Source organism: Perca flavescens, chromosome 1 (genome assembly GCF_004354835.1).
Source record: "Perca flavescens isolate YP-PL-M2 chromosome 1, PFLA_1.0, whole genome shotgun sequence".
Lineage (NCBI taxonomy): Eukaryota > Metazoa > Chordata > Actinopteri > Perciformes > Percidae > Perca > Perca flavescens.
In genome coordinates, this window is record NC_041331.1 from 21,512,392 (window position 1) to 21,527,105 (window position 14,714).

At 40.7% G+C, this 14,714-nt stretch overlaps 2 protein-coding genes across 7 annotated transcripts in view; one reads left to right on the forward strand and one right to left on the reverse strand.

The window, feature by feature from the left end:
- lgr4 (leucine-rich repeat containing G protein-coupled receptor 4) overlaps positions 1-2,159 on the forward strand; it is a 35,140-nt gene extending 32,981 nt beyond the window's left edge. For all 3 annotated transcript variants that reach the window (XM_028573630.1, XM_028573637.1, XM_028573645.1), the window contains one exon: positions 57-2,159. In XM_028573630.1, coding sequence (XP_028429431.1) covers positions 57-1,465 — 1,409 coding nt within the window. In that variant the 3' untranslated portion in view covers positions 1,466-2,159. The remainder of the gene's footprint in view (positions 1-56) is intronic.
- Positions 2,160-3,125: 966 nt separating this feature from the next.
- mybpc3 (myosin binding protein C3) overlaps positions 3,126-14,714 on the reverse strand; it is a 39,673-nt gene continuing 28,084 nt past the window's right edge. For all 4 annotated transcript variants that reach the window (XM_028590556.1, XM_028590641.1, XM_028590729.1 and 1 more), the window contains 6 exons: positions 11,075-11,270; positions 10,828-10,967; positions 9,266-9,425; positions 9,008-9,144; positions 8,124-8,310; positions 3,126-7,064 (listed from right to left, as the gene is read on the reverse strand). In XM_028590556.1, coding sequence (XP_028446357.1) covers positions 7,036-7,064; positions 8,124-8,310; positions 9,008-9,144; positions 9,266-9,425; positions 10,828-10,967; positions 11,075-11,270 — 849 coding nt within the window. In that variant the 3' untranslated portion in view covers positions 3,126-7,035. The remainder of the gene's footprint in view (positions 7,065-8,123; positions 8,311-9,007; positions 9,145-9,265; positions 9,426-10,827; positions 10,968-11,074; positions 11,271-14,714) is intronic.

The following is a 14,714-nucleotide window of genomic DNA, read 5'->3' on the forward strand; positions in this document are numbered from 1 at the left end:
AAATTAAGCCAAATGAACTGTTAACTTTTGAGCAACCACATTGTTTCTGTCTTCAGGAGCCTTCAAGCCTTGTGAGCACTTGCTGGGTAACTGGATGATTCGTCTGACAGTCTGGTTCATCTGCCTGGTGTCGCTGGTCTTTAACAGCCTGGTGCTGGTGGCCACCTTCTCCCCAACACACCGAGCCGCAGGCCATTCCCACTCCCTCGCTCCGTCTCTCTCCCCAGCCCGGCTGCTGATGGGGCTGCTGGCCCTGGCCAACCTGCTCACAGGCCTGTACGTCGGCGTGCTGACCGTGCTCGACGTTGCCACCTGGGGCTCGTTTGCCAAGTTTGGTGTGTGGTGGGAGATGGGGCCTGGCTGTCAGGTCACAGGAACTCTGGCCGTCTTCTCGTCCGAGTGGGCGGTCTTGTTACTCTCGCTGGCAGCCGTGGAGCGCAGCGTGGCCGTGCGGACAATTCTCGGAAAGGTAACTCTGTCACCCAGAAGGAACGGCGGCAGCCATCGCAGATGTTGGAGAGGAGATCGACGCTTCAGCCTTGCAGCAGGACTCCTGGGGCTGCTGGCTGCTGCTGGAGCCTGCCTGCCTCTCCTGACCTCCAGTGACCAGTCCGCCTCTCCTCTCTGCCTGCCCTCCGCTGGCGGAGAGGGTCCAGCTCTGAGTGTTACAGTCGTTCTGGTGCTGCTCAACGCGCTGGCTTACCTGTTCACTGCAGCTGTTTACACCCAGCTGTACTGCCACCTAGGCAGGGTGGAGCTGGCTGACCCAGAGCAGACAGGCGCCCTGCGACACGTTGCCTGGCTCATCTTCACCAACTGCATCTTCTTCTGCCCCGTGGCAGCTTTCTCCTTCACCCCTCTCTTGACTGGCTCTACAGCCGGCGGCCCAGAGATCGCCAAGTCCGTCACCCTCATTTTCTTCCCGCTGCCTGCGTGCCTGAACCCAGTGCTGTATGTGTTCTTCAGCCCGGCCTTCAGGGAGGACTGGCTGAGACTACGCGGCCGCGGAGGAATGACCAGGGAGGTGAAGGCTGGCGCTGAAAGTCACGGAGATGATGGTGGCGGAGGGTCGGAGCTCACAGACGGCGGCTCCTCCACCCACCTGGGCTTTGACTGTGGTGTGTATTCACAGCTTTGTGGAGAGACGGTTGTATGCGAGCAGTGCGAGGCTGCGCTGCATGCCAGAACCTGCTCTTCTCCCTCGTCCTCCACGGTCTGTAGACACTTGGTGAAGTCTCACAGCTGTCCCACCCTCCTGGCGGGAGCTGCAGTGTGCCAGCGCGCTGAGGGGTTTTGGGCAGACAGCGGCACACCCTCTGCTCAGTCTGAGTACGCAGACGAGGGGGACTCATTTGTGTCAGACAGTTCAGACCAGGTTCAGGCCTGTGGCAGAGCCTGCTTCTGTCAGAGCAGAGGCCTTCCTCTGGTACACTACTCATACAACATACCTCGAGTCAAGGACTAAGGACGCGTCAGAGCTCCAGTACGTCTGTGGGCACAGATCTCTCTGTCATGTGAATTTAGATCCTACAAGAATATATAAACATTTTTATATCAAATAACAAAATGTGCCAATTAAAACACTATTCAGCAAGCACTTATGTTTGTAATTACTGTGTAAACAGAGATGCAACCAATCATTTAAAGGGAACTTGGTATGCTTCATGAACTTAGAGACCATTTCTACGTGAGCCGAACTGAGCACATCATGTTACAAACTAGTAGACAAAGGATCTCGCAAAGGAAAGTCTTGCCACCAGTGCCTGCCTCTCTCTCTCTCTCTTTCGATTGGATCTCCTGATGTTGCGAGCCTCAATGTTTGTGTCAAAGGTTTTGTGATTTATCTGTTTTACCTGTACTTATAAGCTTTTTCAATTTTAATGGCTACACATCTTGTCAATTTTTAAAGCTTCTCCACAGCAACTGTTGATTTTATACTTTGATTTTTTTATTATTTTTTTTTACATAAATGTAGCAAATGTAATAATCATCGTAGACTTTTCTGTGTGAATGTAACTTTTCAGGTGGTCTTCACCTACCAGAGCGGGATAATGTAACGTCAGCAATAACTTCTGCCATGCCTGCCTGTGATCGTAATCAGTGTGAGAATGGTATAAGTAAACGCCAGTCTATAATAAACACTTCTATGCTTTAAGTTACTAAGACTAAGAATGTGATAAACGTAGCAGATATCACTGTTATAGCAACAGCTATGCTTGGTGGTGGTGAAAGACGTTATTTATTGTTTGAGCAGCAGGACGGTGAAGACAATTTCAGGTGGCCTTTGATTGATGAATATACAATATACCCCAAGCATTCACCAAAACTACAGGACTTCTCTGTTTAATTCTTCACCAAAACATAGTATACACATACAGGTTTAGGTCATTATGGTCATTAGTCTGAAAGATAATTCCAGTTATTTTATTTTTTTTTAAATCTGGGCCTTATTTTCTGACTTGTTTGCTATCATGCTGTTTGATTTGGATCAAACTTTTTTCTTGACTGCAGAGCTACACATTGTATTTGCCATTGGGCAAAGAGACATCAAACCCAACAAAACTTTTCAGTACAGTAACGCTTAAATAAGGCCTGCTTTTATTTGATGTTCAGATTTCTGGCTGACAAAACAATAAGTGTTGACTGTTGAATACAGTGTGTTTGATAAGCGTAGACCGTTTCCTGTAAATAAAACCTGCCCAACATTGATCAAAGGAATAATTTAACATTTTGGGAAATACTTATTTGCTGTCTTGCTGACAGTTGGATGAGAAGATTAATACAACTCATCACATATCTGTATGCTAATGTTTAGGCTATAGCCAGCAGCTGGATAGCTTAGTTTAGCATAACGACTGAAAGCGGAGGGAAACAGCAGGCCTGTTTAATTTTTTCAAAAACTGAAGGATTAAACAAGCGAGATATAATGTATAAACTAGTGAGCTTTAGATGCTCTGGTATGTAACCTTTGGACAGAGTAGGGCTAGCTGTTTCCCCCTGTTTTCAGACTTTATGCTAAGCTAAGCTAACCTGCTGCTGGTTTTAGCTTCATATTTAGCGTATATATATGAGAGTGGTATCACTTTTAAAATGTAAATCTCGGCACGAAAGAACATTTCCAAAAATGTCAGTAAAGAAAAAAGTTAACTTTGGTTTTATTTGGTGAACAACAAGCAACAAACAGGAACTCTCCAAAAATGCAACTATTAATCACACAAGTTGAACTTATGAGAAGAGTGATAGCTGACATACATTTCTGCTTGATTAAAAATGTATCATTAAGCATAATTTGGCTTGTGAGCGACAAGTTAAACACATTAATACCGTCCAAGTTAAACACATGAATTTAATCCCACTCTTTCACTTCTTCCAACATGATGTGAACACAGCACAAGACTGGCAGCCAGCTGAGTCAAAAAGAAAGTATGCAGTGTCAAAAAGTATAAAATGGACCATTATATTTGAAATATGGGTAATTATTATTCAACCACAGATATTTAAAGAAGTATCTGCATTGTGGATCTTCACTTTTCTGCTCTACAGTGCAATAATTGGCAACATTTTGACCACAATAAATGGGCACGATGGTATGAAAGTATGAAAATAAGGCCAATCTTTAAACTAATTCACTTCCTCCAGTGTCTTTCTAATCCAGTTGCATTGTACACACTTACTGTATGTTCATTGCAGTCTGTATTATTGTACAGGTCCTCAAAAGAGCAATTTTATATAGTAAAGTATTTTAATGTAGATGTTTTTTTACCCTGAGAGCTGACCTGAGACTGCGTGTGACGAGGGATTGACTGATGTTTGGTGTGTTGGAGCATGACTGTACACATTAAAGGTAGATACACCCTCAGAGCGTGTATACACAAGTGTATGTCATGTGAGTGCTCAGGAATTTAGGCAATGTAGGGAAACATTTTCTCCCACCAACAAGACTTTCTTGTGTCCTTATAATGCACCATTTAATTTTAATCTCTGAATTTTATTTTCTGTTTTCCATGTAGTCATTTGTCTCGACCGGGTATGTAAATTCTTGCACCAACCAAAATGTCCATTGATTGTTTGAGATGTCCCATCTGGTGAAAATGTACAAATATTTTAGTAGGTTGGTTATTGTTTTTTTTTTTTTTTGTATTTGTCTGTAAATTATTTGAAAAGAAAACTAGTAATCAAGAATGGGATGCTAACTAAGGAAGCTACCTCCTCGACTGCAGTGGCTACCAGCAGTGCTTTGTAAAAGAAAAGTCTGTTTTCATCTGTTGTGATTCTTTTTGTTTGCATTCTTAGCTTTATTTTGACACGTGGTTGTACACCATCATTTTAGATAGGTGCAAATTGTGGGAGGAATCTATGTACTGTATACTGTGATTATTTTTTTTAAACCTATCTATAAACTATGAAATTATTTGTTTTATCTTTTATAGATACAAACTTGCAGAATAATACAGATTATAAAAAGAATCTCACTTAATTTCAGTTCAAATTAAAATCTTGTTTGTAGTTTTTCATGTGCGATCTCCCCAAGTTGTTTTATTTTGTTCAAGTAGATAAAAAAATTCTATAAATTGTGAATGAATAAAATTGGAAGAACACAACCATTTTTATTTACCTTGGTGTTAAAATTAAAACACTACAGCGACCGTTATCTTTATCAAATATGTATGAAATTATTGTACATTTTTATTTGTTTAAAACTTCTTTCTGGCAACTCTGCCACTTTTAAGTTGCTGCACAGATGATTCCTGGGATTGGAGATAATATAGAAAAAAAATATTATTGTAATATGGCATAGAAAGGTCAGATTACCTGAAAATGAAAATATTGACATTTTTTACTCCCAGCAGAGTTCCCCATTGGACTCTGACCAATCAAAAGTGAGGACGTATCGTTCTACTTACCAAACCTTTGTTACATACTCCAAACTGAGTACCGTCAAATAGTCCGATCACTTAAGAGAAATTATGTAAACTTAGTTGGCAGTAAAGATAAAGTGTCTAATTTCTGCTCAGAAAAATTTCCAAAAAATCAATTTTTAGCAACTAGGCAGTCCATCACTTTGGTCTAGACTGAAATATCTCAACAACTATTGGATGGATTGCCATGAGATTTTGACATTCATGATCCCTAGAGAATCAATCCTTATACTTTGGTGATCCCCTGACTTTTCCTATTGAGTAAGGTCAAAGTGAAAAAAAAATTTAAAAGTGAAATAGTGAAATCTACTACATAACAATGTAAGCATGCTTAAACAATGAACTAATATGGTGAACACAATAAGTTCCTACTAAACATCGTGTTAGCATTGTCATTGTGAGCATGTTGGCAAACTGACATTCCGTAGTGGAAAGTTATTCAGTGAATTTATTTAAGTACAATATTGGGGTACTTGTACTTTACTTGAGTATTTCCATTGCATGCTAATATGTAGGCTACTGCTCCGCTTTTATTCATATTATTAATTTATTAAGTATTTATTTGACTGCTTTAGTTACCAGTTATTTTGCAGATTCAGATTATTAATACAAAATCAACTAATAAATCATGATGCATTTATTGGCAGCACCTTTTTCAGCTGCAATATTAAAGTTTTTACATTAATGCTTTAGTATATTCAGTTTTGTACTTTAAGTGTATGATGAAGCTAATACTTTTTTTTACTTAAGCAACATTTTGACTGCCTTTAGACTTTAACTTTAAGTATTCTACACTGTGGTATTGTTACTTTTCTACTACTTCTTCCACCGCTGCTAATGTTAGCATTTTGCTTGAAGCACTGCTGTGCCCCACAGAGCTGCTAGCTGTAGACTTGGTCTTGTTAAATAGTTTCAGCTGCAAAGCGCAAAGCAGACATCATTTCAGGGAGGAACTGTTTTGTTTAAACGAGACCTTTCCGTTTAAGACCCTTTGGGCCATTCGGTGGAGTTTCCTTTCACCTCCAGTCATGTTGTCCACCACTGCTGGCTCCCTTTACTCGTGTAGTGAGCTGTAACTTGGTGATGAATGAAAAATAACCTCTGGGGTTGTATAAAGAAACAGACGTGCCATTTGAGAAGTCCTGTTTAGCTTTGAACCGTGTCGCCTTTTCACTTGTAATTTATGGATTTTGGTGAATCCCTGTGTCAAGACACCTGGCAAAAGTGGAGGCGCTGTAAGGCATTCGTCATTTATGTTAATAGTGGCCCGGCACATATACAAAGGCTCACTGGATCTTTTGCAGCTGTACGTTGAGAGGACACAGGAAATATTTACATTGAAGGCATCAAAGGAATAACTGTGGAGTGATTTTACAGCAGCTCCCGCTTGAAGAACACCACCATGTGTTCCTCTTCACTCTCACATGTCCCCAGTGGTAAAAGGACATCATAGCTATTCCAGCACTTCACACACATCCGTCTGTGGCGTGCACGTTAGGCACATGCCTCACACCTCTGGCTTTAGCGAGGCTTTGTTACAATAAAACTAAGCCCTCAACAACTCTTGTCCATTCCTCTGGACCTCTGAGTATCTCTGGCATGCTCTCATTCATTTTCTGAATGCCACGGCTGCTAAAGCTATCAGGATGGCAATTTTACTGGTGCACCACTACTGACTACACTGTAATGCCACTACTTGATAATATGACTGAATGAAATCACTCACTTATGTTTTTGAAGCATATATATTGACCTTTGTAAGCACACAAACAAGTCCAAACACTGCAATCCATTTCTTTAGATCAGCTGAAAAGAATGAGAAACAAGATGACATTGCTACCTTCTTTGACTATTATGCATATTTACTGGACACAATTATCCATTAATCTCTACTCTACTAAATGAGAGTAGAATTCAGTAATCCAGTGGTACACATGATACTAACACAACAGTGACGAAGATACATGATGACTCCAGAAAATGAAAGTGGTGCAAACACAAAAAAAGGATTTGGGTTAAACAGTTTGTGATGCATGTGAAGAGTTTCTCGTGACACAAAACAGTCAACATGCAGGAAACAAATCGATCTTCTCTTCAGTCAGCAGCTCCAACCTCCTCACTTCTTCTCTTCTTTAGCAACTTGAGCTGCAAACCAGGAACATAAGTCAAGATTCAGAGGCCTTGATAAGTCAATTGCACAGTAACATTTGTTGCACGATTTTCAAATGGAAGAACATATTTTTCAACAGTGTATCACTATGTTTTTGTTTTTTTTTGTATAAAAAAAATTTAATTGTATGACTTAAACCAAGCAATGGTTATAAGCAATAACAGATTTTGTTCTCCATTTGGGGGAAGCAGAAACAAGGTGTGAACACAATATTGACATATCATCACCTTCTAAGTTGAGATGACAAACTTGTTTTCAAACCTTTTTTACCTGTCCAGCAAACATCTTTTAGCTCCACTATGTCCACCAGCTAGTTGCTAACGGAGTCTGTCTGCTGTTTGGTGCTAATCACGTAGTGTACAGTGAGTTTTTAGAGCTTTTCTGATGAAAAGGACGCTATCAGAGCTGTGAGAGTGAATGAAAACAATGACAAACAAAGTTGTCGGCCAAAAGAATTAAACAATTATCTAATAGACGTAATAAAAGTCTGTAGAGCTGAGGGGAACTGCAGACACTGGTAATAATTGTCTATGGGTTCATCACTAGTGACACCTCATAAACAAGTCATGTGAACCATTGTTAATATAAAAAAAAACATTGATTATAGCTTCTTTAATTGTATGTTTGTTGTTACTATAGATACTGTGATATAAACTAGAAATGGATTCAGTGGAAATTGAGAAACACGTAAAATAAAGCATATACAGATTCCAACACAGGAAAAACAAGTGCTATAATTTAACCTGATAGAAATAATTACTATATTCTCACATTTACACTAATATATATGTTTTTCTTTATGTGGACTTTCATTATAAAACATTTATTATTAAAAAAAATAAAAAGTAGGGGAAAATACCAGAGGAGGAAAGGATGTTGTCTAAGTGGGTCATGAAAAAGAGGAGACATGCGTTTACATTGGAATTTCCCCCTGCGGGATTAATAAAGTATAAATTATTATTATTATTATTATTATTAATTATTATTATTATTTATTATTATTCTGTCTCTGTACCACCCAGCAGGATACTTACGGCGGACGTCCAGTTTACACTCCACTATGTCCTCTCCGCTGTCATTGACTGCTTTGCACATATACACTCCCCCATCGAACGTACAGGGCTTACGGATCTCCAGCGTCAGAACACCTTGTTTACTGAGCATCCGGTACTTGGCTTCGTTCGAGATGTCCATCTTGTTTTTGTACCAGGTCACTTTGGGCTAATAACATAGGACAAAGTATTACAGTACATCAGGTGATACTTTTCACAATCTGCAATACTCTTACAATTAGGCCATAATTTAGTACTAGTCCATTAGTCATCACTGGGTTTATCTGGTGGATACTGTTTCACTGAGAATATGGTGTTTATTACTTCCTACTAATCCCCAAATGTTTGCATGAAGAGGTGTGTGAGTGTGTGTGTGTGTGTGTGTGTGTGTGTGTGTGTGTGTGTGTGTGTGTGTGTGTGTGTGTCTCAGAGGTTATAGGTATATGTTTCTGATGGTTTGTGAGTGTTTTTCCTTTGCTTTAATTCTTGAATTTTACTCAGTTATTCTGTTTGTTTTTTTTACATAAAAAATATTTGTAGTATTTGTAGTGTGAAACTTCATTCTTGGCTCTCAACTGTATGTTTGAAAACTTGAGTTTGGATTGGTGCTATCATGCTTAACTTTCTTTTAAAGCAAACATAGATGAAAAGTCCTTAAAGTTCTCGAATGTAATCATAACAGCTACTGTAATATGGTTGAAAGCTCTGGAAATAATTAGCTAGAAGTAGGAGTTGTTTTGTCAAAACTTCACTTAAAATGTCTTCCATTAATTTGTTTTCCTTTACAATAGAAAGTATGATAATATTTGTGTTTGTTAGTGCTATGAAATCTGTAAATGTGCATATTATGTGATGAGCCTACTGACCTTTGGCGTTCCTCTGACAGAGCAGCTGAGGGTCGTGCTGTATCCTGCTATGATAGAACGGTTCACCAACGGATGTGTGAACTTGGGAGCCTGTGAGAAGTCATGTTCCTTGTAGGTGGGCGGCTTGTACTCGATACCTGAGCAGAGAGACAGACCACAACTGGGTAATTGGATATTGTTTTTTCTTTAGGACATAAAATCAGAACCACAATGGTTTTGCACTAATTATATATATGTGCTGTCAGAGGCTGAGCTCACCGGTTTTCTGGATGTAAGCGCTGTCTGCTGTGTTGCAGGGCTCAGGGCTGAGACCCACCAGGTTGATGGCAAAGACTCGGAAGACATACTCATTCCCCATGATGAGGTCAGACACGACGCAGTTGGTTCGCCTGTACTGCTCGTAGACCGTAAACCACTCCTTCATATGAATCACAAAAACATGTTGCACATTCAGTTTTGTTTCCAATTAAATATGTAGTTTATGTTGGAAAATGTGAAGAAAATGGCATTATGAGGGGGTTACTAAATGATTTAATGGAAATGTTGTGAATCATATGCTGTGGCCTTCACAATCACCACATCTCAAACCAACTGAACATCTATAGGTGATTTTAGAGGTAAAGTTGATGGTGAGCTAAGTGGGGAGTTGTAATTAAGGAACTCCTTTTCTCTCTGTAATTGCTCAGTTAAAATTTATTTATTTAGGTACAAGAATGAAATAGGATATGGGCAGATTTAAACTGCATCAGCCATTATCTGACATCTAACAGGTACACAGCACATTGTTATTGGTAACATGATGATCAGCATCCCCAAGCTTGCTATAAAGAGATGCAAGGAAAATTAATTTGATCTATTAATGACTACAGTGAAACATGAACCATCAACCAAGCCGGACAGGAAAACAATGGCCCTGCGTCACCGTACACACAATCCAGACCAGGTCAAGGCTACGAGTATAAGATTAGGACATTCCTGGCTGATATCGTTCCTGGCAGCTCAAGGTGGAGGACGGTGCCAGTTGGAGGTCTTGCCAACAGGCCCATGATGCATCACTCCTGGCCCGCAGAGGAGACTGCTTGCTCAGCATTGGCTGATTACAGTTTATGTGTCACAAGGGAGGCTAAAATATCCCTCTGTGTCCATGCAGCATTCATCCTCACACATGTAGAGACCTCCTCACTCATGTCAATAGAAAGGGAGATTTGCAAATGTGGCTTTACAGCAGCTCAGTTGGTGGTTGTCGGGTAGAACTAAAGACCTGCAATGGACCAGTTTCAGTGAGCAAGACATTTTAACATTGCCTTCCCCTAAAAAGACCTCTGGATATCATATGTTGTTGCTAGTAACTGAGACTTCAGACTGGAGTTAGGCCAGGTCCAAATTACTTTAAATTGAATCAGTGTGGGTAGTGTCAATATGTCTAAAAATATATGCATTTTGAGGGGACAAGTGCAGGAAGAAATGTTCTTTATTGTTACTCATTTTGACTGCAGCTGCTCATTATTTGGTGGCGCAACATGCTAACATCAACATTTGGTTTTGGTATCTTTAAAAAGTAAATTATTTATCTACATTGGGTTCAGGGAGGTTTTCGACACAGGCTTTTTGGCCCGGGTCCAAAGCTTTCCAGTAAAAACACCTGATGTCATATGAATATATATTCTTAGAGGGTTTTTTTCTGGCTAATTGCTGTGATTTAATTAGCATAATAATTGCCTATACCATCAACATCAGAAACTTGTTTTCAGCTTCACTTGAATGTAATATAAAAACAGATGTAAGCTTTGCTGCTAGCACCCAAGGGTGCGGAGTCTCACCATGGTCTTCTTGTCAGCTTTCTGAACGGTGTAACCAGTTATTTCACAGTTACCATTGTCCTTCGGCGGCTTCCACTCGAGTGCCACATTGAAGCCCCAGATATCTGTGATCTTCATAGCCTGAGGGGGCCCTGGGAGATCTACAGAGGAGAAATCTGAATTTTGAGTAACTGTCCACTACAATGATTGTATTTATTCAAAACAATAATTCCCACTGCCAGGCCTCAATGTGTTCAGTCCTGCTTACCAACAATCTGCAGTGTGATACTTGCTGTGTCTTCCATGTTCTCAATCTGCACCTGGAGTTCATACTTCCCGGAGTGATTTCTCTCTGTCCTGCGGATGAAGAGGATCGTATCCGTATCGCTGTTCCTGACACTAGCGAATGTGGGGCTCAGAAGCTCCCCGTCTTTGCTCCATGTGACCTTTGGCCTGGGCTTACCCTACATGACCAGAAAAGACAAAGTTTCAGTTCAAGATGCTTTATGTCAGGTCAAAAACAACAAATTATTTCAGATGTTACAAAGCAAAGCTAACCTGGGCTCGTTGAACACAGAATCACAGCTACTAGTAAGTAAGTAAGTAAGTAAGTAAGTAAAGTTTATTTATAGAGCGCTTTTCACAGATAAAAATCACAAAGTGCTTCACAAGGTACAACCATATTAAAATACATTGGATGAAGATAAAACATTTAAAAGGTCAAAGATAAATTAAACCCAGTCAACTAAAAGCTTGTTTAAATAACAGTGTCTTGAGTTGCCTTTTAAAAGAATCAACAGAATCAGCCACACGGAGGAGCAAGGGCAAGGAGTTCCAGAGCCTGGGGGCTACAGCCTCGAAGGACAGGTCTCCCCGTGTTTTATAGCGAGTCTTTGGCACTATTAAGAGACTTTGGCCTGCTGATCGAAGGGCACGGCCTGGGGAGTATGAACGTAACAAGTCAGCAATGTATTCTGGGGCCTGACCATTTAAAGCTCTAAAGGTTAAAACCAATATTTTAAATTCAATACGAAATTTAATAGGTAACCAATGTAGGGAGGACAAAATGGGATTAATGTGTGTCCTTCTGCCAGATCCTGTTAAAAGCCTTGCCGCAGCATTTTGAACCATTTGAAGACGATTTACAGCAGATTTGTTAAGAAACATAAAAAGAGAATTACAATAATCTAAACGTGAAGAGATAAAAGCATGAATAACCATCTCAAGGTCAGAGTCTGTTAAAATTGTCCTCAATTTTGCAATATTTCTTAGATGATAAAAACAATTTCTGACCAGAAGTCTCGAATGGCAGTCCAAAGACATTGAGTGGTCAAACCAAACACCAAGATTTCTGATGCTCGACTGGACAGTGTAGCTCAGAGAACCAAGATGTTGGATGATGGATGGAATTTTGTTGTCTGGGGCTACAATCAGGGTTTCAGTCTTTTTCGTGTTTAATTGGAGGCAGTTACTAGCAAGCCACGATTTTACACAGGAAATACAGTTCAATAAATCCGTTAGTTTGTGTAACTCAGAGTCATTGAACAAGCAATACAACTGTATGTCATCCGCATAAAAATGGTATGACACATTGTTAAAGTTGTTCAAAATTTTTCCAAGAGGGGTAATGTACAGTAAGAATAAAATTGGACCTAGGACAGAGCCCTAAGGAACACCATTTAAAGGAACACGCCGACTTATTGGGAATTAAGCTTATTCACCGTAACCCCCAGAGTAAGACAAGTCGATACATACACTTCTCATCTCTGTGCATGCTGTAACGCTGCATGCACGACGGTTCCAGAGTTTGTTAATAATTTTAACAACAAAAGGAGCAACAAGATCTATCACTTTAAAAAACAAGGATGTTGGTAATATATCCAATGGGCATGAAGATGGTTTCATCGTTTTAAGTAAGACCATGACATCATCTAATGAGACAGTAGAAAAGTTAGCCCAGGAGCAATTTGGGGTAGCTACCATAATTGGGCTCTCATCAGATGTTTTTACACTAATTTTGATTTCCTTCACCTTATTAACAAAATATTTTAAGAAGTTGTTGCAGTCCTCAGTGGTGAAAACAGGCACCAAAGGAGTAGAGGGTGAAACAATATTCTGAATAATATCTGATACAGCTTTTGGATTTCTCTTATTCTGATTTACAAGATCAAAAAAATACTTAAGGCTAACCTAACTTCAAACAGTTATATTGTCTCCTCTCTCTGCTTGTTGCATTGAACGTGAGAATGAGACTAAGCTGGCCTGGATGAGTGTATACTTTCCAACCTAAGAGGGGTTTGTGCTGTAATAACTGATTCACCCAGCTGCCGTTTCAAGTTTTTAAAAGGTGTATTTACAAAAAGGTTTTGCTGTGGGAAAACAAAAATAAGAATCAGTCTTCCAAAAAATGTCTCCAGTGTGTGTGACCTGTGGCGTCCGTCTGCTTGAGGCTCTCCGTCTCTGCTTCCTGAATCAATCCTCCATGACACTCCCACCTTCCGCTTGGGCCGGGTTAAATCAGCGTCACACAAACACGCCCCCTCATGTGTCACAAGTCAGTACTGACCCTTTCGGCGCTAACTACATTCACTGAAAGACCTGTCGTAAGATTTTTCAAGGAAACATTGATGTAGAAATATGGCCGTATAGTCTGTCACTACACCGTATTTGTTACAAAATGATGCTTGACCTTCCACGTAGCCACCAACAGGTCAAGATTTCCCCTGGCCCAACACTTTTTGAAAGTTATATGTTAAAGTAATAATCTCGAGGAATTTCATTTAAATAAATGTCCCTTACTGTAAGTCACTATCTATGGCTGAATGAGATAACACAGTGGTGATTGAGCCTATGGCCGCCTGATGAAAGCCCTTGTATTTGCAGTATTATGAACTGGGTGTCTGAGGTGTCATTCCCCGGGAAAAATCACAAGCGGCGGCAGAGTTAGTGACGTGTTTTCTGTCACCCAGCAGTGGTTGGTCTGCCAGAGAGGGTAGGCGGAGCTAACACAACAGTCCTGCTTTCAACTGCCAACTGAGCTAACTGATGTCACACACTGGATCTCTGGGAAGTGAGATCCAAAAATCACACCTGCAATTACTACTTTGTGCCATGGGTGCCGCCAAAGAGAACCAAAAGGAGATCTTCAAGATTTAACTTTAACGTAAAGGTGTTTATAAGTATTAGTATAAGTTCTCTCTGGCGCCACCTTCAGACCAAACTTAAAGTCTCTGACACACCAACCCGATTTTCGGCCGTCAGACAGTCTGGCGAGGTCGGTGACAGTCTGGCGAGGTCGGTGACTTGAGTCTGTTCGGTGTGTTACGTGCCGTCATCAGCCGTCGGCATCCATTTTGGCCGATTTGACTTGTTGAATCGGCCAGTGGGCAGTCGGACTCAATGACCAATCTGATTGGTGGAGTGCTAGCCCTTGACAAGCGAATCAGTGCTTCTTCCAGCTGACAACGCCAGTATCTTCTTATTACTAGCCATCGTATTTTCTTCCGTTCAGCGAGTAATGACAACAACGATCCTTCTTGACTACTTTCAACATTCTCTGATGAAAACAATGACTGACGACAGCGTGCTCTGTGTTTACTAGGTCTAAAGAGATTTTCCGTCATTTCCGGTTTATTGTTTGGGCGACAATACAGATTAGCGCCGCCTGCTGTTATGGAGTCGATTATGTCTCATGCATGCGCAGAACGTATGCTCAAGTCGGCGTCGCTTAGGTGTGTTCCGAGGCAATTTTTTGAGAGACGGGAGCCGACTGATCAGTCCGACTGCCTTTTCTGCCAACGGTTGGCCATCGGGTTGGTGTGTCAGGGCCTTTACATGTTTCACCCAACTGCTGCTAAGTATCTAACAACGCTAAAGGTGCCTTTCGGTTTTTGACGTAGATACTAATG